This window comes from Microplitis mediator, chromosome 9 (assembly GCF_029852145.1).
Source record: "Microplitis mediator isolate UGA2020A chromosome 9, iyMicMedi2.1, whole genome shotgun sequence".
Taxonomy (NCBI): domain Eukaryota; kingdom Metazoa; phylum Arthropoda; class Insecta; order Hymenoptera; family Braconidae; genus Microplitis; species Microplitis mediator.
The window spans coordinates 3595636-3620958 of record NC_079977.1 but is presented as its reverse complement, the minus strand read 5'-3'; the positions used below and the strand labels follow the sequence as shown (position 1 = coordinate 3620958).

General features: G+C 34.5%; 1 protein-coding gene and 1 long non-coding RNA gene across 2 annotated transcripts in view; both read left to right on the top strand.

Annotated features, from left to right (window-relative positions):
* The window catches only part of LOC130674859 (uncharacterized), a 163508-nt gene that overhangs the window by 52850 nt on the left and 85335 nt on the right, over positions 1–25323 (top strand). The window lies entirely within an intron of this gene.
* Positions 6306–9261, top strand: LOC130674855 (zinc finger protein Noc). Its single transcript, XM_057480288.1, has 2 exons — positions 6306–6610; positions 6708–9261. The coding sequence occupies exons 1-2, from the start codon at positions 6524–6526 to the stop codon at positions 8106–8108; spliced, it is 1488 nt and encodes a 495-aa protein (XP_057336271.1). The 5' UTR covers positions 6306–6523; the 3' UTR covers positions 8109–9261.

The following is a 25323-nucleotide window of genomic DNA, read 5'->3' as shown; positions in this document are numbered from 1 at the left end:
AGGAATTCAAACTTTCGGTGCAGATGTGGTAAAAATATAATTCGGTTGACATTGACGAGCATAAAATTTCCATTATTTTTCTTCGGATTATTAAAAAAACGCTACTACTATTACTCATTCTAATACTAATACCTCTTCTGCTACTATTTATACTACTCATACTCCAACTGTTAGATAAGTATCATGTCATGATGGTAAAATGGTAATGACATTTGGCGTCAAATGAGCGACGGTCTTCATGCTGAGAGTAGACGGGCGAGTGACGAGATGTCAGGACAACTAGGTGGAGGCACATAGACGACCTGTCATCTCCGATTACGACAAGTCTTACGAAATTTCTTCGAGCCATGTCATGATACCACAAAATGGTTACGAGAAGAGTTTTAAAAACAACACTTTTTTGTGTTGAGAAATAATTTTTTTTCTTCAACAGCTGAAAAACGTTTCTTTTTTATTTTTAACTAGACGAATAAGAAAAACAACTAAATGTATTCATTGGATATATATAAAATTGATGTAAGAGTATAATTTTTACATACAATTATAACTTGTACGGTAAAATGTGTTATCAATTTTGAAAATGATATAGCAATAGAAGGACACAATGAAGGCAGACTTTGTATGTAATAGCTGGAGAAGACATTGTTATTATATGTAACCTGTGGTTATATTCTCAGACTCAATAATTTAGCATAAGTTAAATTCTATGTTCTTATAACCTTCGTTCTTCTGATCCTTAACTACGTTGCTGTATAAAAAGGCGCATAGTGCTTATAATAATGATAATGATAATAATGATAATAGGGCACTGCCGATAATTTCCGAAGACAACAGATGTCGCCACTACATCATCCTTCATCAAGCTTTTAAGCACCGTTTAAATACAGAGCTTCCCTTGGCGTCTTAATTGCGAGAGAAAATTATTCTTATTTTCGAGGATCCTTAATATCTATGTAGCATTTGAGGGGGGCCACTAATGTGACCGCCTGAAAAAAATATGATTGGGAATTTTTGTAGAGAAACTACTGCATGGAATGTTTTCATGTTCTAAGGATATATTTGTGGATATATGATAAATACATGACGAAATTTCTGGATCTAAAAATAGAAAATTCAGCGAAATTCACAATTTTCCAGGCTCTAAAAAAAAGTCCCCCCGCTGCAGTGATAGCGATTTTCACACTGCATGAAATCAAAAAATCAAAAAGTTTATTAAACTAGAAGGTACTGCCCGTAATATGACTCTCGATCGGAAATAAAGATTAAAATTTAACAAAATGACGGAGCTTCAAAAAAAAGGATTGAATTCCGCGCCAAAATTGATGATTTTTGGCCCGCTAAAATTACATTTTCTATTCGATCGGAAAACTGGAGGTTCATGGTATGGAGAAACATTTATAAAAGAAGCTGCAATAAGAATCAAATCGATCGGATGATTTGTCTTCGAGTTACAACTGCAGCAATTTTGAAAAATGTATTTTCAAGAACCAATAAGCATCTGCTCTTCAGATGGCTGTAACTCAAAAAAATTATTTGAGCTATGCACTTAAAATTTGAGTCTTATTTTTAAAGCTATAGACTATCGAAGTATGCAAAAAAAATTGATTTTTCAAAATCCCGCACCATTGGTTCCCCTTAAATTAATGTTCCATGATAAAATACAGCAAAAAATGCATACCTAAATATGTAAATATAGTCAAGTTAATAAAAAATTAATGATGGTTACACTCCCCCCCACTTGGACATGAGGTCAGAATACATTTTTCAGTTAATATATTACTATATTATTATAGAAAATATTTAGCACACAATAATCATAAATCATACGTCACTGTAGCTGTCATTAAATAAGTGATAATAATCGACGAGGCAGTAGTATAATGTGACAATAGAGTTATGAATAACAGTATATAGATTTTGAATATGTCATCATGTTATTGATGATGGTACGACGTATATCAAGATGAGGTGAGATATATGATAAGGGAAGAATTGTATGGCTATAGTATATACTTTACACTTTGTTAGTCAGCCAGACAGAAGTTAAATGAGAGTATAAAAGTGGCAGAGCGAACAGAGTATAGTAAGGAGGTAAAAGAGGAATTGCAAGAGGAAAAAGAGAAAAAACTTGGATGGCCTCATGTTTAAATCAGCGATAACGAGAAGCCTCGGTGACATATGTCACTGTCGTTGTCAGACGGCTACACAATCAATATAGACAGCCACCATACTGGTCACTGTGTCCTTTTTTTTTACTCCGTCAGATATCCATCTCACTCTCACTCGATTCGTTTTCTTGTACTCTGTCGCTCTTATCAGCCTTCACATGCGTAAAATGTATTCTCGATCCGATAATATATACGATACGTGGTCCCGCATTGAATAAATACTAAAATAAATCCTGTAATCTACAAGCAAGAGTTGTCGATGGATTTGAAAATTGTTTGCCTCTTTAGGAATTACTAAGCTCATGGATTTATATATGTGCGTATGTTTAGATGTATATGTATATAGATGAGGGATAGCTCTGAAACACACATTCAACAATGAAAATCGCGAAACGAATATTAATGTTGACTGCTGGTTTCTTGTAAAGTTTAATCTTTACAGGAGCAAAAAAAAATTATATTTTTCATCACTTGTTCAATTTCGTAGAGAAATTTTCATCGTCAGAAATGAAATAATTTATTGGACAATCAAAACTTATAAACAAAATTAGAGCATAAAATAGGTGCACTTATTTATATGAGCAGGAAAAAATGAATAAATCATCAATGTAATACCGTATAGACTGATGACTTTTTAATACAATCCAAATATGAGTACAATGTGCAACAGGACTTGACACACAATTTGCTGAGGGGTCAACAACGCGGAATGATTGTACGCCCATTTCGTCATACCCACGATCATATATTGTCCAACTCAATACAAGTATATTCAACAATATAACTGTATATCTTTTATATATATATATATACATACATTTAATACGCCAGGGAATTCTCTCTCTACCGCGAATTTAAGTTGACTATTGTACGAGAACATGAAAAAGACGACTGCTATGATTTATTGCCCAGCACAAATTCTGTTACCCTCTTACCTCTCACACTAACCGCTCCCTTTCACGGCTCACCAAGTAGCAAAGTTTCTGTCCCGCACCCCTAGAATCCGTGGAATACTCCCTTATACTTTCGCCCCAAACCCCTAAAACCCCTAGAACCCTGTACAATCTTTCAGCATTTTCCATTCCTTGTTCCAACTCTCTCCAGCACATTTCGATATTCCTTTTTTCTATTTCTCTTGTTCACTCACCCTCTTGTTCAACGTCGTCTTTCAAAGTGACTGACTGCCTCCTCTATTATCCGCTTGTCAGCATTTTTACACTTTTATCCAAGCCGCGCTCTCTTCACATAGCCAACCATTTTTTTCTCATCTCTCGCTTTTCTCTTATATTTCTCTCCTGCGCTCAACAAAAGCGAATAGACGAGAACGTATATACAACACACGCAAATACGATTAATGTTGTCGTTGATCGATGTTGCAGTCACTCAAACAGACAAGACAAGCTCGAGATTTATGCAATATGCTGATTGTATCTTTTAATATAATTTTAGTTATTTATTGTGTTGTATTTCAAATTATTTCAAAGACTCAAAAATATGTCTAGGAAACCTGAACATTTGAATGTATTCGTCAAGAAGCCCAGTCAGCTCACGCCTATCATCAGTATTTCAAAATTTTATGACCTCAAGTTTGATGGAGTAAAATATAAAATGTATTTCATTTATGTAGAAAATTTACGCTATTTAAGTATACGTATTTTAATGATTGATGGCCTGCATTATAAATTTTACAACTATTGACTTAAAACATTGGTATAAAGTGTACGTATCCGATGATACAATAGCTAGAAAAGTTGTTACCTGCTAACAGAACCAATCGTCACTCGACAGTAATTATTAGTACACAAGGTTTTCTACGCTTAAGACTATTATTTTAGTAAATATAAGCATCTACGGCTCACAAGGTAAAATCAGGCACTCGACAGAGAATTTTCAAACAATTTTAGATCCTTATCATTACATATTTAGGAATTCATAGTTCTAAGAATCTAAAAGTACAGCACTTAAAGCTGACGTTTTGTTTTAGCCTTTAAAACCTTTTCAAAACTTACAACCTTTAAGGGGAGAAACAGGTGTAGGACGGCGTATTTTTAGTGATTTTTATGAATTTTTTCAACACAAGGAAGATATATTTTGTTTATATAGGAGTTGTTTTTCTATACACATTAAGTACTCAGTAGTCCTTTTCTTTCTTTATCTTAGAATTTCTAGGTTCTAGCAAGGATTTTTATTTCGACTCGGGTATCCAGCCATTTTATGCATAAACGAAACGCTTATGGCTTTCAAACGGTTTAGAACTCTGTTTTGAAATTTTCAGAATATATTTTTGAATAGTTTTACGATCGATTTATAAAAAAAAAATTTAATTTTTTGAAGCCTCTACACTTCTTTCCCGGCTCAAATAAGACTATATATATACGGTCATCGACACCAAAGTTCCGTGAATATAAGACCATCTATTAGAGGGCTTCTCTTGCTAGGGAAAATCGCCAGTTGCTTTCTCAATTTGTGGATCTAGTCCGTTATTGCGTTGTCTATTTTCATATATACTTTTTATAGACGTTTAGCTTTATTTTTAGTACAGAATAAAAATACTATTGATGACACAATAATATAGGGTCAGTTATTGCTTATACTGAACAATTCTAAGTAAAAAATAAATAAAATAACGAAAGCAAGTAACAAGATACTACGCGTTAATTTGCTGCTTGTCAACAAGGTGACACATTTGGTAGGCACGGGTAACGAGTTTCAATTTAAATTATGTCAGAAGATATCGTTCTTTCTCTTTCTTTTACTCACTTCTCTGTCTCCCTTGTTGGCGTGTGAGAGGCACAACCGTTCGTGCTATTCTCAACTCGTAAGATTCCCCTTAGGAACGTTCGCCAGAGTAATTATCCCCGGCATTATAACCCGTATGCTAGCAGTGAAATATATATATACATATATATATACACGATTAAGAGATATATTATAAACAGACACGCTTTCTGCAGGTATATAACAGCCTGAGATAACTTGATTGTTATTTACAATTATCCTCGTTAATTTCTTTGTCGAATAATTAGTCAATTGTTATGTTTCGAATATTTTATATAATTTAATTGTAAATTACATTAAAGACAACTATATGTAATTATAACTAGAAAGTGAAGAAAATACAGTTTTAATAAAAACTAAATAAAAAATCTTGATAAACTTTTTTTATATAATAAAAAAAATAACAAGAATTTAACACAAATACTGCGTTGATTAATTCATGATGTTATTTCACAGTTTGACGATAATTAAAATGCTTTTGACGCAATATATTGTAAGTAAATATAATCAGACACACAAAGAGCCAACAGCTAAGTGGCTGTCATTGAGTTTTATAAACCGTCGGCGATAGTGGTGATAGTTGGTAAGTCGTTGGACGTAGCAATCAATCACTCGGTTTTCTCCTGGCGTTCTCTCCCCAGGCGGCCCATTACATTTCTATTTTGAAAGCCGCTTATTAAGCGAAGCCGGCTGGCTGGTGAAGAGACAGACAGGTTTCACGGTATAAAATATCGGGTTGCTGCTGCTGCTGTTGCTGCTGCTATAGTCCCTGATGCTGGATACATATATACAATGCGTCATAGTGGATCCATACAGAGATATATGACTACAGCATCACGAACTATCAAATGTTTAGTTTATACGGTCGTACTATACTCTGAAACAACCGTGTGGTTTGTGTTGGGTGAAGGAAGTAGAGTAGGGAGATCAGAGAGTAGAGTGAAGTCACAAAAATAGATGTAGATGAGCACAAACTTACGGGGCAAAGGGAATGAAGACGGTTGATTGTGGTGGTAAAAGAAGGAAAGGGAGTGAGACAACGCGAGGGCGAAAGAGCGAGAAAGAGAGAAAGAGAAGGGCTGTAAAAGCGGTGAAATATCAAAGCCGGGATGGGAGCTGTCATCGTCGGGCCAACATCATGGGTGGCGTGTTAAATTAGAATGCCTCCCCTACCATTCACGACCATCGCCGACCATCACCGAGATCCGTACCGACATTCCCTCTCTGCAGATACCCGAACAGCTTTTAGTCGCACTACTGCAGTAGTGGGGATGCCAGCAAACTACATGCTAAAGGTACTGCCGTGTAGTGCTGGTGGGGGATTCGTCGCCAGATGGAGCTGCGGCTTGTAGTCTCACCACACCAAGCGACTGGTTACTGACGACGCTCATTGCATCCTTGGAATGCGTACGAGACGTTTAATTTAGTTTGTATTTAATCTAATTTAATAAAGTCGTCGATCATTTGGATTATTGTTAATTATATTGTTACGAAATATATCGTAACAAACTGATTAATTGTGATTTAAATACTATCTGGATTACAGTGTTGTGTGATTAATTTAAGTGTTAAACCAAATGGTTGTGCTAGAAGAAGGCGGTATGTTGACCACTGGACATAATCAGTACTTACAACCAGATTATCTGTCACCGCTTCCAACAACGGTTAGTATTTACTTTTTGTTAATATTTTTCAATAAAATCTTTATGGTCATGAAAGATACTAAACAACAGTATTTTTGTTTTGTTTTTTTAATTACAGTTGGATGCGAAGAAAAGTCCGCTGGCGTTGCTTGCCCAGACATGCAGTCAAATAGGAGCAGATTCGCCCACGAAACCCCTGATTTCACCATTAGACAAATCATCTAAAAGTGGAATATCTGGTGGTGCGAATGCACGCTCACCGCCGGCAGCAAAATTAGAACGGACACGCAGTAGTCCGTCGGAACCAAAACCACTGGCTTTTAAACCATACGAAACTAATGTACTATCTAATAAAAAATCAAGTGATGATGGCAGACCTGCATCAAAAGCTAGTGTGCACAGTGCTAGTGGTAACGAAAGTTCGAGTGCTAGTGATAATAATGTTGATAAAAAATCGGGTGGTAATCGAACACCTCTTGGACGTAAATCAGCTTCACCTAGTGTAACAAACTCTGGTGCTAATAGCAGTAATAATAATAGTTCATCATCACCAGTTGACCGTAAAACACCAGCACAAGATTGCGAAAAATCAATTTCTCCACGAAATAGCAATGGCGCTAGTCCTATTATACGGTCAGGTATGGAAGTATTGTCCGGTGCTACTGGTCACACAAAAGAAAGTTTAAGTGCTGCTTATAAACACTCAGCATTAAGTGGTGGTTTTACTAGTGGTAATCCATTGTGCTGCCCGCCGGGATTAACGGAAAATCCAGCATTCAGGCCACCATTTGCTGGTGGATCTCCGTTTTCTCATCATCATGCGGCAGCCGCTGCTGCATTACTCGGTTATCCGTCGGCAGCCGCTACTGGCAATCCTTATCTAAGTTATACTCGAGTTAAGACACCAGCTGGTGGTGAGACTCTTGTACCAGTTTGTAAGGATCCTTACTGTACGGGTTGTCAGTACAGTATGCATAACGCCCAAATGATGATGACTGGCGGACCTTGTCCAAGTGGATGTACTCAATGTGAGCATCAAAAGTACGGCTTAGCAATGGCGCTTTCGTCCCTAGGACCTATGCCACCCCCGTCACTGTCTTACCCCGCATCATTGGCCAGTGGCAGACCTAACGTTTGTAGTTGGATTGCTGGTGACACCTACTGTGGCAAACGATTCAATACATCCGATGAATTACTTCAACATCTGAGAAGTCATACAAGTTTTGGTAGCAGTAATGAACATGCCGCGGCACTTCTTGCCGCCGGACAGCATTCACATCCACAACATCCACTGCTTTCGCCGTCGGCGGCTTTACATCGTGCTGCTGCGGGTGGCAGTTATCCAGCTCCGCCATTGAGTCCTCTCAGTGCACGGTATCATCCATATGGAAAACCACCCTCAGGCCCACTACCTGGCTCTCTCGGGGCCTCACCCTACAGCGCATTCAATACTCTGGGTCCTTATTACTCGCCTTACGCCATTTACGGACAACGTATTGGTGCTGCAGTTCATCCGTAAGGTGGGTTGTTCGGATTAATACCGAAATAGAGCTTTCAAGATTTAAAAATTACTGAAATTATTACTAATAATGAAGTGTTTTTTTTGTAAATAACGCGCGGTAAATTAAAATTGTATAAATTTTATTTAAATATGTCTAAAATTATAAATACATTGATAAATAAATATATAAATATTAACTTTAACAAATTATTATATATTTATGGATACATACTGTAATAAATAACTAAAAAACTAAAATGAGATTCAATGCATCATGTATCTTAATGAATCAAAACACGTCTTACTCTCTGTCTGGACTAATAAGTGATGGTTGTTACTCGATAATAATTGCAAGTATAGTTTAACTATACTTATCACACAAGCGACAACTGATTTATGAGCGGGCATTATAAAACATTGCGTTTACACGATTGTTGGTCCACTCGATTATAAATTATCAAGCGATATCACAAGTGTGTCTGTATACAATGTGAATGTATATATGTATGGTTATAGGTACGAACTGCGTACGCGGGTGTGCATTTGGTGTGTGTGTGTGTGCATGTGTGTTGCGTCGGTATAAATAAAATGCAAACTCATTGGCGTGGATATAATAAATTCATAAATCTCCATTTTCATTTTAATAAAATGTCATTTATTTATTATACATCTTATTTAAATATATAGATATTGTAAGTAAATATGCACACATATTTATGTTAATATTGTCTGTGAGTAAAGAATTTATATTGATTTTTTCTTTGTATGATAAACGATTAAGCTAAAAAAATAACCTGGAAATCGGTGTCAATGCACTCGTTTTCTTTGTTTTCATTTCGATAATGGTGATTCGTGTTTTTTTATGTCCATTGTATAACTGTGATATTTATATTTTTCATCTGTTAAAATAAAAGACAAGAAAATGCTTCCGTCATGTAGATTAGTGTCGCACAATTTAATTATAAAATATAAAAAAATCAATGAATAATAAAAAAAAAAAATAAAAAAAAGGTTATGTGCAAAATTGATGCTTGTCAACTGTCGGATCAATGTCTTATCGGCGCACACTTGGCCCACGATGCACGACATGTCACTCACTGTGTAAATAGGAATTGTAAATATCGTTGAGTTTCCATACTGCTTTAATAAACATGTTTGTAGAATCAAATAAGTGTTAAACTATTTATTTATTCATAGTCATTTGTTTTTCCATTGTGTATAAGGTATATAAGTTTATCATGTTAATTAACTCGTCAACTCATCGTCATGATCATCGTCGTCGACCTAATCATTTCATTTTTATCATAATCGTCATAAATTATGTATTATATTCTGCCGAGTATTTAATTTCATACTGATAATTATTATCAACGTCAAACTTGGGGTCACTATAATGAATGCTATTATCTTTTTAAGATTAACAGTTAACTATTCCTCATTTTAATGTGAAAATAACATTTTTTTCTATTTATAATAAATAAAATATTCATAACATTTTATAGTATTTGAATTTTTAAATAATTAATTTGTAAGAAAATAATTCAAAACATAATAAAGTTTCCTATTAAAAAAAAGCTGTGTATAGAATCGAGTCTTAAAAAAAAATAATATCTGAATTCTGTATGGTGTAGTCATGCGAATTATTTGAATTGGAAGTCTTTTAGCAGAATAAAATAAAACGTTTCTAACCCACTGTATTGCTATGCTATAAAAATATTTTATTCAAGTTAGATATAAAGTCTACAAAAAACAAGCGTATTTTTTACCGTACATAAAAATATCTATAAGAGTAAATAACAAGTGTAGATACAGAGAATTTTTTTTTTCTCGTCCTTCCTTTCACCATCATACATCCTTCAGCTTTCAAAGAGAGCGCTTTAAAGTATATGTGAGTAGTGCTCATGCGCTGGTCCCAATCCCCGGGGCGCAGAGACTAAATTTATTTCTTTCATTACGAGCGAAACGGGTCGTGAGTTCTCGGATATCAGCGCCGCAAGGCGGGGCGCATAAATCTGCAGTGTCGAGCGAGCGTCGAGCCTCAGCCAGAGCTAAATCTTTACTACAGCTACAACTATAACTACTACTACTGGAACAACTATACGTGTACATGTTTCGGTTTAGCCGTAGCACGCTAGGGATGTCGAAGATTGAGAGAGAAAAAGGTAAACGAAAAGAGACGCTATCGCCACCCCATATCCATTTTATATATATATGTATATATATATATATATATATATATATATATTTACCGGGTGGTACCTACTTCGTGTAGTGGCAAAGTGGCACTGCCTGAGGCTGTGAGCCTTCTCACTATGTTATAAGATTTGACTATAGTCAAGCTGTATACTATACATATTTTATATACACATGGTTAACAGTGAAAATATTCCAACGGTGATATTACGCGAAGATTAATAGCTCGCCATTTATATTTTAACATGTAAGATATGTTATATTCTTTAGATTGGAATTTATGTTATTCTGAGCAATTACCCACGTCACCAGTTATGAATTAGTCGAATGGATCTTAGCATATAGTGAGATCACATCACTAAGAGGCTTGAGACCAAAACGTCTTAAGATGATGCCAGATCATATCCTGCGTGTCTCCTTAATATACATCCTAAGATAATTAAATCAGATCGCATCAAGTCACTTCGCATTATTTATTTGGTCTGCAGATTCGAGGTCAGATTATGACATTCGTCCACCACATCTTCAGATAAAGTTAGATCGTGAATTTCTTCAGCTGCTTCAAGATGAATCTAGATCATGTCACAATTTGTTACGAACATCATTTTTTGATGGGATCAGATCGTATCGCTTATTCATAATATGATCAGAAATTTTTCGATGAATCCCGATTATATATGTGTAATTGAAATAACTTTTGTTGCACTTTTTGACATACTCTATTTAAAGAAGATCATTAGTTTACACTGCGTTAATTAACGTATTTCAAGATAAGGCATAAATCATGTCATACGTAATTTATCTCACATACTCTGTGAGCCAACTCATTATTCATTTAATCATTTAACGGACAGATATCACCCAACTCTCATTAACACACATCTAAAAAAAGCAAAAAGACTCGATCATCAGTAACACGTTGAATGTGGTAGGATTAGCGTGAAAATCGACTAACGTTTTAATGGACAAGTCAATGTTGTCTACATGATGGATGTTATTTTATTGATGGATTTTTGCTTCATGTCACTTCGTCATCCCTAACAGTATATGTAGTACATATAGTATATAGAAGAAGGCAAACCATCAACGGGAATACGTGACCATCGGTACGTCAATTCTAGCGAGTGAGACACACGTCAAGTACGTGACTAGTCAATGCGGTCTGAACTAACGTCAATCTATCTTTGCAAGTCTTGCTAGTCACTGTCAACAATATGCGGTATATCAATAGGTTGTTCCAACTGAGAGACGACTTGCCACATCCAATATCTAACCTGACATTTCAGTCATAACAAAAACCATTTTATTTATAATTTTTGTCATTTCTGAAAAAATCATTCCGAATTTTTTTCTTATATCTTTAAGGGCCGTATTTTTAATGTATATCTATGAGATATATTATAGATTACTGGATATAGATATACTGGCAATATTAATTTAAAATATTTGATAATTTTAACGACCATTATTATTTTTTCGAGAATATTCCTTCTTTTCGAAAATAGTCTACATCTACTATTCTTATTGAATAACTTGCTGAAGGTGTTAATAACCGTTCGAGTATTGCATTTAATTTCATTTTATTCAATAACATGGTCTTAAAAATGATTAAATAATCTATCTTTTGCCAAAAAATCTATTTCATGATCGCGCCGAATGATCTTCAACCATCTAATGAACTGTTCTACATTGAATACCTCGATACTGTTTAGTGATATCTCGTACTAGTAATAAGCAGCCTATAGGAAGTGTACATTGAGCTATACTGATGAGTGATATGTACACTGAGATGAAACTGCTATGTACAAAATGAAATACTTGAATAGTTACTAAAACCTCTAGCAAGTCATTCAATAAGAATAGATGTAGACTATTTTCGAAGAGACGAAATGTTCTCGAAAAAGTACGTATATGTTATTCTATTCATGTTGTTGAATTTAATACATATTGCTTTTAACCGAAAAACAAACCCAGCTTGAAACTTGGTCCTACAATTGACACAATTATTAGGATTTTTTTTGGAACGTGTTACTATATTTATTTCAAATAGAATCGAACATTAAATATACTGCTAATGAAATTTTATTTGCAGAATCAAGTTTATCTTAAAAGAAATCTTATAATTTATGCATAATAACAGTCAGTGAAATAAGGTCTTAATGCAAAATCACTGCAGAGTTAAAAATTTTATTGAAATCGATTTTATCCAGTTATTTATGCTGTCATGTGTCTATTAAGTTCTTATTGTAGAAACTTATGACTTTCATTTAGGGTCAGATATCACCAATATGACGTTTTCAGGATCATAAAATTACGTTAAAGTCATGCTGTAACATTAAATTTTTTAAGCACCCAATCTAAAATGTATAAAGAATGACGCTTCCAATATTCGCCTAACTTTGTATAAAAAATATATGCGACTATATGTAAGCCTTTATATGACCTCAAGTCATAACTTGATGTAAGTATGTCATTGAGAGCAATATTTGAGTTTACAACAGTCTAATAATTGAAAAAAATTCGTGACTCAACAGAGTTTTTTCTATGTTTACTATTCACAATTGAGTAAAATTATAGAGCAAACAGAACCAGAAGAAACAACAACTTAAGCAATGAATAGGCTATAAACTATACAAGTATATGAAGAATCGATATGTTAAACTCTGCGGTAACTGTTTTGTCGACTAGGACAATAATGATCATGAAGTATAAAGTTCTACACATATGTAGGTATACTCAGTGCATGAATATGCATAAGAATATCTATATATAGTGATATTCTTTTTTAGCCACAGGCGTGCGTTTGCCAGAAGTGGGACAAAAGAGAATCGGATCACCACTTTTTAACTCGCCTCCCAGCGACATATTCAAACAGTCCATTTTAGCCAGTCTTTTCATACGTTGTATGCCTGTCTCGTTTATATCTGTATATGTATATATATATACATGGTTAAAGTGAAAATGCGCTCACAGTATTTATAGAAGGCATCTGCGATGGGAAAAAAATAAAATAAAAAACAAGCAGCATGACAAAAGAAGAAACGAGCATGTCAGTGCTTGACTTTTCGTACACAAAATATCTGTCTCCCGCGGCGCTTGGTAAAGAGACACAAGAACCGTGACCGACGAGATGACATTGATATAACGTGTCTTGCTTATACCCTTCACTTCTTTTCTCCTCTTCTCGTCGACACGTCGAGATTATCCAATTTTGCAGCCCACAACCGTCCTCAAAATATTAGTGTCATTGATCTTGTACCGTTTTACATACTGCTTTTTTCTCTTTTATCATGCACACACACCCACGAATACATACTTAAATACCCAAGACACGCACGTTCTTTAAATTGTCAAGACTTGTAAAATCATTCAGTTCATTAGTAACATTAAATAACCTTTCCATTTTCCCGTTGTCATTTTGGCCGGTAAATTAACGTCTGACGTTACCATGGCTCTCTAATCATAGCGCGAAATTTTAAAAAGTCCGCAATTAAGGAATTCTCGATGTGCGAGAGAGCCATAGTGTTGTATAATAAAATTTATATTGCAATACTTAAAAATGATTAATTAGCTAAGTTGTGACCTCTGATATGAAATATCTTGAAACATTTTTTACAAGCAAAATATAGAACTAACCATGATGTATGTTAAGGCATCACCTGAGAAATAATGTGAGCGTATATATGAAAGAGGGAGAAAGAGAGAAAGGGATTGAAAGACCGTATAAGAATAAGGGAAGGGGACGCAAAGAGAATGGAAGATGATGGATTACAGTCGTGTCGTGAAGCCATTCATCACCACCATCTATCAAGCACCCCTTCACCTTACATCGAAATGCGAACATTCGACGGCTATCTACTTGCCTGGAGAGCAGGTGATTAATGTCGAAAAGGCGCCTACGTCCCGCACCTCCATCGCTACCAAGTTGCCTCTGCCAAATGATACCTTGTTTATATGTCTTACAACAATGCCTTCAATATATGAGCATTTGTTTCAATTCATTTTATCATTTTTCTTCAATCTAATGAATAAAATAGTTTATACAATCTACGTTAGATCGGTATATAAACAAATTACAGATAGTATATATGTTTGTAGAAGTTTATATATTCTACAGGGGTATCGGAAACTTTCTCGGCGTATTAGTGAGCTGAGGACAGTTGAGATAGGGCTTTGATGAGGAAACTTGGGGTTAATTATGTTTGGGACTCGGGTGATAAGAAGCCGGAAAGTTATTTAGTAAAGATCGAGGTAAAATGAGCACAGCGACTGTAGTAATAATGTTAGACCTTAAAATAGATGGCAGATTGCATCTAATTTAGAATTTTTACAGTTGAAAAATTCGAACTCAAAAGGGATCGAATTCAAAATTTTTTATTATTTTATTTGGATTCTTATAATTGATACTAAATATCACTACTCATTTCTACGAATTCACAGAGACCATCAAGTTTCAAGCATTATAAATATAAATAAAAGATATTATATCCGTGGGTATATATATACTTTTAAAATAGTGATAAAAAAAATAGTAAAGTTGGGACAGTGAAATAAATTGAGTTATTAACGCGACGGTGTCACAATAAATTATGATGAAGCGGCGGGTAAAAAGGAACGGGCAGAGACGTGGTCGCGAGAGGTCGGACGGAGCCAACAGCGGTTGATTGCCGGTTGCTCGTTTGTCTCCATGTAGCCTGACAGCGACGCTCTTGTGGAGTAACGTCAGCACCGAAAGGCCCCTGTAACACGTGGTGAAAATGCTCCAAGCAACTACAACACACAAACTCGTACACACGGACACTTTTATATATATATTAGCAAGCCAGACACACTCATCTTTTGAACGTTACTCTTTCGTTGGTGCTCGTAATTAGCCCTGTCCATAAATTGAAACAAATGGTCCTATGCGAAACAACTCAACGACCAGGGAACCAAGATGGGTGTCCCTTCTCACGCGTTCTTTTGCGTTTTTACAACGTTAACGTCACAAATATACATGAGAAAAGTACAGTAGTAGTTTATATATTATACATATGAGGAATGGTAAGAAAAAAATTCATTTTGAATATATTGTTAGAAACTCGGCACAAGATTAATTTGTACTCCCGAGCCGAAATTCAAAGCTTAGTTAGAACCTAGAAATTCTAGGTGAAGAAACAAAGGACTTACTGCCCGAGCCAAAATTTGAACCTGGCTAAAACTTATAAATTCTAAGATCGAGAAGAAAAAGACTTACTGAGTACTAAACGTTTGTAGATTTCCGAATAAAACTTTTGTTTGTTCGCCATAACCTTCAAATCAATTGGTCTATTTGAGTGTTTTTCCTGGAACCCTAAAATGTTCTGACCAATTCTTTGGATCTTAAAGAGGACATAGCAAAACAATGATTTTTAAAAAGCGAAGAACTAAAACCAACAATTTATCTTCTTTGAAGATTTTCCCAGTGGGAAGTTAAAAAATATGTCGACTTCGTTTCAGTATCACGAATAAAGCAGATGTGATGTGGCATTAACGAAGACAGACCGATTTAAATTATTGGGCAACGCAATTCTGTCGACAAGAGGATGGTTGTTAGCAATGCACTGGCAGAAACTACTATTCCTGAGCTGGGATCGAAAAGAGATTCTTGTTTGTTTTTATGTGACGGAAGAGTAGCCGGACGAGCGGACAAACAAACGAATTGATGGACAGAATACCAGCAGAGATCAGGATGGATGGATGGATGGATGGATTGATGGACGGGTGAGAGGTATATAGGCATTGAATTGCCTGCAAAAGGGAACCGCAGCTATATAATACACTCGGCCAATGTCCTAACTACATCTGACATCACCCTCTTCTTATTATTCTTTCTCTTTTGGATTTGCGTCGCTATTAATTACCTTTAAAGCTTCTGAGCCGCACGATGGTTTCAGACGCTCCTTCGATCATTCGCTATCAGTGCCAATCAATCTCTGTTTTATCGTACGGAAGAAAAATAAACCAACATAATATACTATCTATATATATACATACGATACAAGATAATATTCCCTTAAAAAAGTTGGACGTGTAGTAAATATATGATTAGGTTTATATTATCTTCTGTAGTTGCTACGCAATAATGTGCATAATCATCATAGTTGTTAGTAGAAAATTTTATTAGCTTTGTATTTATCGATAGCTATATAACCTAACCAATTTATACTGCGAAAAATCTACAAATGGTAAGAAATGCATGGCGTTCAATACCATGCTGGTATGGTCTCAAGACAGGTACTAAAATAGTATATGAAATATTCCAAGACAGTATTGTAACGAGTCCCAGAAGTATGGCGTTTTTTACTATACTGTATAGTACTGGAGCTATTGTATTGCTCACATGTATGCATAGCAGGCACGGCGAAACAGCATGGCCCTGAGACCCATACTACAATGCCGAGGGCACAATGCTACTAGTTTTTCCCGCCATAATTTCTGGCGTGTCAATCAATGTATACTATCGTATTACCGCCAAAACTATGTCTATGTAGATGTCGTTAGCCTAGGTTTATCGGCCAGAAGCAATGTGGATACGGCAATGCAGTATGGGCCTGACGGCCATACTGACATTGCGGCGTCCGTAACAACTATTGTCAATGTTACTATTCCCGTAATGGTTGAATTATATAAATCTTCGATACCATACAGTATGGTGCTTGAGCCTATACTGGTATAGTGATATCCGCCGAATATTTCTTATCCTGTAGAATTTCTAGGTTCTAGTAAGGTTTAAAATTTCCAATCGGGTTTATTTATACTTATTGTTAGACTATGAAATTACTTACGAAGTTGGATTTATGGGCGCATTTTCATCAAAGATATTTATATATATATATATTTTTCTTTTAAATTTTTTTTTTCGGTTGACTTCATTTATATTACTCTCCGATGCGAGGCGCGTGACATTTGAATAGTTGAGCGTCACGTTTTCAATTTTCTACTCTACTCCCGTTGCCTTTTGCTGTGCGAGAATAAACGTGTGTAAATGTGTACACACACAAACATATACATATATATTTACACGCTGCGATGTATACGAAAGAAAGAGAAGGATGATATACAAGAGAGAGTTGTGCTCAGCGCGAGCTGTCTTAACTTGTTCACCGGGCTGACAGCCATCTCGCGCCGCACTCCCCTTAGATAAATGAGAATATCGATCGGACAGCGTCAATTATAAATTTGACACCGCTATAATATGCTCCCGAATTCTCAGTGTGAGAGTGAGTATAGAAAGCGAACGAACAGTGGAATATAAAAAATAAAAATAAAAGAAGATAAGAGAAGGTAAAAAAAATTTTAAAAAGCCAAATACTCGAATGCCTGATGCAGCTTCCAATAATGGGACAAAAGTCTGGTGATTTTGCGAAAAAATAAATAAAATAATGGGGGCGCGATTGTTGAGGGTAGTGATACTGAAGGGGATAAGGGAGGTAATTGTCGCGCGCAAAAGCGCATAGTGCTGCAGTTTACCCGCCAACGACGACGAGTGTTGGAAAGGGGCTTAATCGACTGCCATGCACCGAACGAACAGAAACGTCGATACCATGCATCCGCGGTAATTTTTCTCCTCTTTATTTTCATTATATATATATGTATATTTATATATATCTATATATGAATGCAAGTTCGCGCGTGTTTGCATTTACATATGCCAAATTGTGAATTTTAGTTAAATCGAAAATTTATTCCATGACGAATAATTTTTACGAAACGTAAATACATATGATGAAAATTACAATTGGAAGATATCTTAAAAAAAAAAAATTCTCTATCCCACATATATAAACGTAAAAATATAAGTGAGTGAGTAGTAAATTGCAAAATGCGGTTCAAGTTGTGCTTTTAGCAACCTGTCGAGTTCAACGAGTCTCTTTTAGTTCTTGCTCGCTTTTGCTGTTTTCTTCATCCGGCGCCTGACAGTTTTCATTCCCTTTCTCTCACACCCCTTCATTTTATCCTGTTATACTTATCCACGTTGATATTCTACATCACTATTCACACCTCGTTTTCCCCGAAAACTTTGCAATTATATTTGCTTGGTGTGCAAATATTATTTTATAAATAATTGTCTGGATCAGTTCGTTCATTTTCATTCTTTTATTGTCCTGCTGCTGAAAAAATGTGATGAGTTCTATCTTTAATTGGCTGTTTACGCATACTCTGTACATAAATTGCAGGAAAACATCAGTACAGAAAAAATTATGCAAATTCATGTTTCTAAAAATTAATAAATTAAAATTCAGTGCATGACCGCAGAAGATGACCCTCAACACATCACTACTTTTGTTTTAGTCGAGACGAATTCATTTTATTTTTCCAAATGCACAATAACAAAAAATTGTTCTACTTTTATATAAAATTGCCCATACTATACGAGTGTGATATAGCAGAAGATGAAGATTTAGAATCGAGGAAGTGAAGAGGGATATAGAAGAGATATAGTAGGATAGGTGCAAGTTCGATCCAGGTCGAAAAGGAAGGATTAATGGCGAGGCGGGACACTCATAGCCATAAATCCGAGCGCACAGCCAGAAATTACCGGCTTGCAAGTTGCGAAATATGACGGTCTCATAAATTCGAATCTTACGAATCGTGCACTACCACCTATCACCTAACTTGGTTGCTGTTGTGTGCATGTTGCTTTTGCTTGTGTGAAAATATAAAAGCATTTATGCCAAATAGTATTGTTGTGTATTTTTATTTCTCTCTTTCATTAGATTGATTTATTATTACAATTTAAATTCGATTTTCATGTTTTATTATGACAACTAGCTTTAGGAGCTATGTCTAATTTTCGTAAATATTTGTTATTTATCACAACATGTCTTATTCACTAGAAAAACGAATTTGTAAATTTAAACGAACGTATTTGTATTTTATTCTAACTTTACTTGTTTCGAGTCAATATTTTTATAAGCTGTGAATATGCCCTGGTAAAAATATTTGGCCGAAAAGCCTCAATTTGGTCGAAATCATAGAATTTTATTCAAAGAGACCTAAATTTGGCCAAAAACATGCCGAAATTTTATCATTTTCCATAAACAGCCCGCATCCAAAATATTGCTTGTTAATCAAATATATGTTTGAAATAATAATCTGTTACCCGGTGCCTAATTCCGATAAATGAATTTTGTTATCCATAATTGCCTAGTCCTGAAAAAATTTCAATACCGAAGTTTTTTGTTTTATTTACAATAAATGACGGTCGTAAAACAGCTCATAGATTATAATGTGAAAAGTGAGAAAACTTTTTAATATATTTTAGATGAAAATTCATGTGTTTACAAGTTTCAATACGCCAAATAAATATATCAAGTAAGATAAGTTGGCTATGTATACCGCCGAGACTTTAGATATTTCCTGTGCTGTCATGCAAAGTCTTTATCCGTAAAAATACGTATACTATTATATTGTACATAATAAGTTCCTTCACGAAAAGGAAACGACAAGGAGCCAAAAGTATGCCATATTTTTAAAACATTCCCGTTATGTCTTTTATTTCTCTTATGTGCCGGAAATAGATGTACACTCAAATAAATGTATCTAAAAGACTAACTTTTGAACTGTAATTGTTTTTATCATTTAATAATTTCTCATCTAATTATTAAACTTATGAATAAAGTAGAAGTAGCTCTTTGCAACTAATTGTCTAGTTCCCATACAAAAAAAAGAATCGGCCCATTACTGGGTCATGAATGGCTGCCAATTTTCAAGCATTGGCTGAAGATCGGCTAAATATCGGATGGCAACGGTATACAAAGCATGGCAGTCGCAAGCATTGACCAAAGCTTGGTATCAAGAGCACTCGATCCAACCGTTGGCCAACGAACGGCGGTTGATTGTGCGCCGTTTTTATAAGCAAAAAGACGGCTGCCAATGATTCACCATGCATGGGCCAGTATAGTTCGCCATTTATTGGCCAATCATTGCAAACCAGGCATCGGCCGATCTATGGGAAAACTTCGAAGCTCGGCGATTTTGTATGGGTTACCTGATTATATGTATGCCAGATCAGGAACCTGTCCAGGAAACTATTCGGGCTTTTATTCATTTGCCAGATCATATACACCGCAATAGGAATATCCTTATATTTTGTCTAATATGCACATACTTTTCTTGATCCTCCATAAAAAATTATAATTATAGGCAGAAAAACTTGTCTATAACTAAAAATTTTTCAAAATTTATCACAGAAGCTATCAATGCGCAACTTGAACTAATAATCAATTGTTTGTATATATATTATATGTCAGCTACATATTATTCTGTATTACTGTGAGAAGTTTTTGTGTAGCGGTTTTATTATTGAGAGCTTTCTTGGCAACCTCTGTTAAGTAATTTTTGTAAAGTTTCATTTTAAAACCCCGATGGACAATATAACTAATAAACCAGTGACATTTAACTCGTTTCTGCTGTAATAAAATTACCCAGGGACGTATAAAAATAAAAATAAAAAAAAAAAACAACAAGAAAAAGAAATTGAATTCAGCTTGTCGGAATGTAACAAGTAAAAATCACGGTCACTCAGCACTCGATCGCCGCCGCTTTGACTGTGTATCCACACGCTTCAATCACTTTTTATCTTAGTTCAAGTTTTTTTCTGTTTTATTTGGGGCCACTGGCGTATATATACATTTGTGCGGGTATGTGTGCGTATATGTGTGCGTCTAAATGAGAAACGCGCAAGGCCACGTCAAAGCACGCTGAGTCGCACTTAATCTCTGTCCCGTCAACTGTCACTTTGTCGGATTCTATCGTTTAGCGAATAACGTTAATGCCGTGCACGCTGGCAAGAAAAGAACCAGCGACATGAGCAGACGAGTAAACGAACAGTAACTTGGCAACGATCGTTTCAACCGGTTTTTAAAATATTTATTTTGTTGTTTTATTGAGGGATGTACATCAAGTTGACTGCAAATGCCTAAATAATTTTTATGCTCTACTCTCATTATAAATTAGTAAATGATTGATAGATACATCTACGTTATGACGAAATTATTTTTTGCAGAATGTTGTCTGCTCTGATAGAGTAAGCGTTGCCAAGAAAACAGAAGTATTACTGAATATTGCAACAATATTTAAAATAATAAATAGCTCTGTAGGTAATAAATTTTACTACTAGAGTAATAACGCAGTCATGTAGAGAGCAAGAAGTCAGCACAAGTCGAGTAAATTTAGGAAAGTTTGATTTAATGTTCAAATGGTGATTCATGAATGGCCGCTAGATGGCGGCAGCGTACAACCCTCTCTCGCACGGTAAAACAACTGGTGATCATGGCCGGGCGATTTAAGGCGTAAGACTTGAGTCTCTTGAACTTGATCACTGGCCAGATGTGGGTTCGAATCCCAGAGAAGCAGAAATCATTCTACCGGTCCTGAGATTCGTCTCGTCACCGAGCTTTGAATTTGATCTGGTTTAAAAAGATAATTTGATTTGGATTTAAATTTGAATTCGACTCAGTTGACCAGATATAAAGCCTATTAACAAAGGTTCAAATCTGCTTTTCAAATTGTAAAAAGTAACCGGTTAATGCAGTCATACAATCTACATCGCACATTTGAACCAGAGCAATTAGTGAATGGTGGTCGAGTAGTTCGACTTAAAACGCATCTATGAAAGTAAAATAAAGCAACTATTCAAATTCAAAGCTGTACAAAGTGCATGTTTGTAATGAACTTTGAGTAGCTGTAACCTATAATGCTAACGTGTGCTACAGCAACATTTTGAAATGTACCCAGTTTTGAGAAATGATATAAACCCTTAATTTTTTCCCATACATATTTACTAAAAAAGGAAAAAGTTGATAGATATTTTATTAAAACCCATTAGAAACTTTTTTGAATACCGTTCAATTAATACTAACTTATGTGGATAATCGTTGAGTCAAATTGCTGCGTAACAAGGTTTGTTACTTGGCAAGCTGCACATTGAAATACCGGCATTTGGGGCCATTAAAGTGGCGTCGATTACGCTTAGGTGGACGGCGGCAGTATGTTATGTTTACTCATATATGAGTTGCCGAGTAGGTGAGTGAGAAAGAAATAAGTGAAAGAGACAAAGATAGACCGAATGAGGTAGGTAATTGCTATATACGACGGTAATTGAGCGGTGTCGCACGATATACATCCGATGTCCATGTGCAAAATATTATCCATGTAAAACGTGGCTCCATTAGCTCGCCGAATAAAATTGATGGGCATACTCCTGCCACACGTAAATATATGTATATGGTATATATATAACCCCTGTATCGTGAGTAATAATAATTTGTTTCAACGAGCAATTATTTACCTATTGATTTTGTGCGCTTTGTCATCCTTTCTCATGATTATCCATACGAAACAATATTCGTTATCACACGTATTCTGCTGTTATTCAAAAAATATATGCATTTGAAATTGGGTTGGAATAAAAATTTATTAATACATTTTTCATACATTATCATTCAAAATAGAGTATTGTTAAAGTAAATTTCATTTTTGAATTATTGTATTAATTTATTTCACACATAAGTAAATAATTTAATAACTATAATTTTCAGAAAAAAAAAAATTTAATGTCAAGCTCTTGAAATCGATCAGAACACTACTTTTTTTAAGAGCTTGACATTAAAATGAAAATAACTAGGAAACGGTGCGGAATTTCAAAAAACTTTATCAGAGATAATTTGTAAGGGATAAAATTATCCACAAATGAGTTCCTATGACATTTTGTGATAAGTCTGATAGTTTCGCCGGAAAAGTAAAAAGATCTTAAAATTTACTGAAAATTTGACTTCAAGCTCCAATAACTTTTGAACAGATGAATTTACCCGAGTCAAAAAACGAATTTAGATTTAAGTCTCAAAGTTCTCAATGAGGTTTTTGAGGATCAATTTAAAATTTTAAGATTGATAACAGTAGAGAAAGTTATCCTAGTTTGGTCCTCAAAGTAGTAGTTATGACCAATTTTACTACTTTGAGGACTAAACTGGAATAACATAATCTGGATTAGAGCCTCAAAATACTCAAAACATTCAGGAAAAATTTTATCCACATTTGAACCTCAAAAGTCTCATTCGACGTATTCTCTCCCCACCCTTTTCTATCTAAAATTTTTCAAAGTCCGAAACATAACTTTTCATTCGATGAGAATTTTGAGGTCTTACTTATAATTAAAAATCGATAAATTATTCGCATGTAGACCTCATAGTCCTCATTAAGGATTTTGAGTACTAAAGTAAAGTTTTGGCGGCAAATAAAACATCAAAGAAATTGAGGCTTTTGAGGGCTAAACGAGAATTTGTTTTTTGACTCGGGTATCAAAAATTGATAACAGCCTTTATTTGTAGAACGTTTAATTTTTAACGAAATTATATCCTGAGCTTATCTATACAATGAGCCATTGCCGAGGTACAAAATTCAAACTTAGCATTTCTTTTTCCCATGTTATTTAAATGGGAAATAGAAAATTGCGAAGAGCGACCGCTAAATATTAATATTAAGAGCTCACCTTTCAACAGATATCTTATTTTACCTCCCTGCAACAATTTAATAGTACGTTTCGAGAAAAAAAATAGTCGATTTTTTTTAATCAGTCTAATATATGTATATATATAAACCACATGTCAATTTAATCTTATCATTTAATTCAAATAATTCATGACAGAATTATTATTATCTCAATACAAAATAATAATTCATCGTTTAGATCTATAAGCAATATTTTCACATTATATCTACATATATATGTATATAGCAATATTGACTGCTGATACTTTTTATCTCTGTATACTTAACAAGAAGTGCAACTTAACCGTAGATTTAATAATCGTCGGCTAATCGAGTCAATTATTATACATGTATATATATATATATATATGCGAGCATTCATACAGTTAAATATATATGCGTATACCGTGACAGTTACATACTTGCCATAATTCTTCAAGATAACCATGACGGAAAAAAATAAGGCGAGGCTGATGGAGACAGTGTTTATATATCGCTCTCCAATGTTCAAGAAGTGAATTATAAATTATGCAGTATAACTCAAGCTTTTATCCGGTTGTTTAACGTAATTTGTTTTATTAATATATGTGATCCGCACACTTGGCGAGAAATAATATCGTAAACGTTTATTTTATATTCAGGCATAAATAAATATAATGTTTTATATGGACGCATTTAAATAAACATATATGTGAATGAATGCACGGGTAAAATGGCTTTGGTGATTTGATTTAATGCTTCAGACTAATGAATATTGACTGAATGAATCGATGATATTGCGGTGAAAGTTAGAACTTTATGTATGCAGGTTAAATATATTTTAAATAGACATGTCAAGATATATAAAAAATTTAAAAACATCAGAAACGTCGAGTTTTATTAACTCTGGAATATAATACGATAATTACTTGAGAAAATTATATGTAAATAGTATTGCTATATATTTACTAATGTATATAATTTTTAAGTATACGTCAATGCAACTTTCATGTTAAAAACTGCAGTATGTCAAGAATTTAATTTTATTTAAATAATTACGTATAAAAAAATGAAATATTTACTATTACATTAAATTCATATTTTTTTTAATTTAATGAGTTTTTATGTTTTTTTACTCGATGCATAAAAAAAAAGTATATTATATATTAAGAATAATGTATTGCTGGTCATATCAATTTTATAATTAAATATAGACTCATGTGGGACAATTGTGCGCACACTTACCCCGATGACTCTATTCAATAGTCGGGTTTAATCACTTGGATCACTGACTTTATATTTTTTACTCTCGAAATTTTGAAATATTTTTAAGTCCCATAACTTGAAAATTTTCTAAGTTCTATTTTGAGTTGCATAAAATTTTTTTAAGTCCCATAATTTTATTTATTAAAAATTACCATGGCCAAAAAAAGGCTGATTCCATTGTCGGCCCATTTTCGGTCTATATTTTTATCCTGGTATTGAGGTGAGCACTTGAGTATTTCAGTAAAAAAATAAATACAAAATAAAATTTTCTTGAAAAATGAGA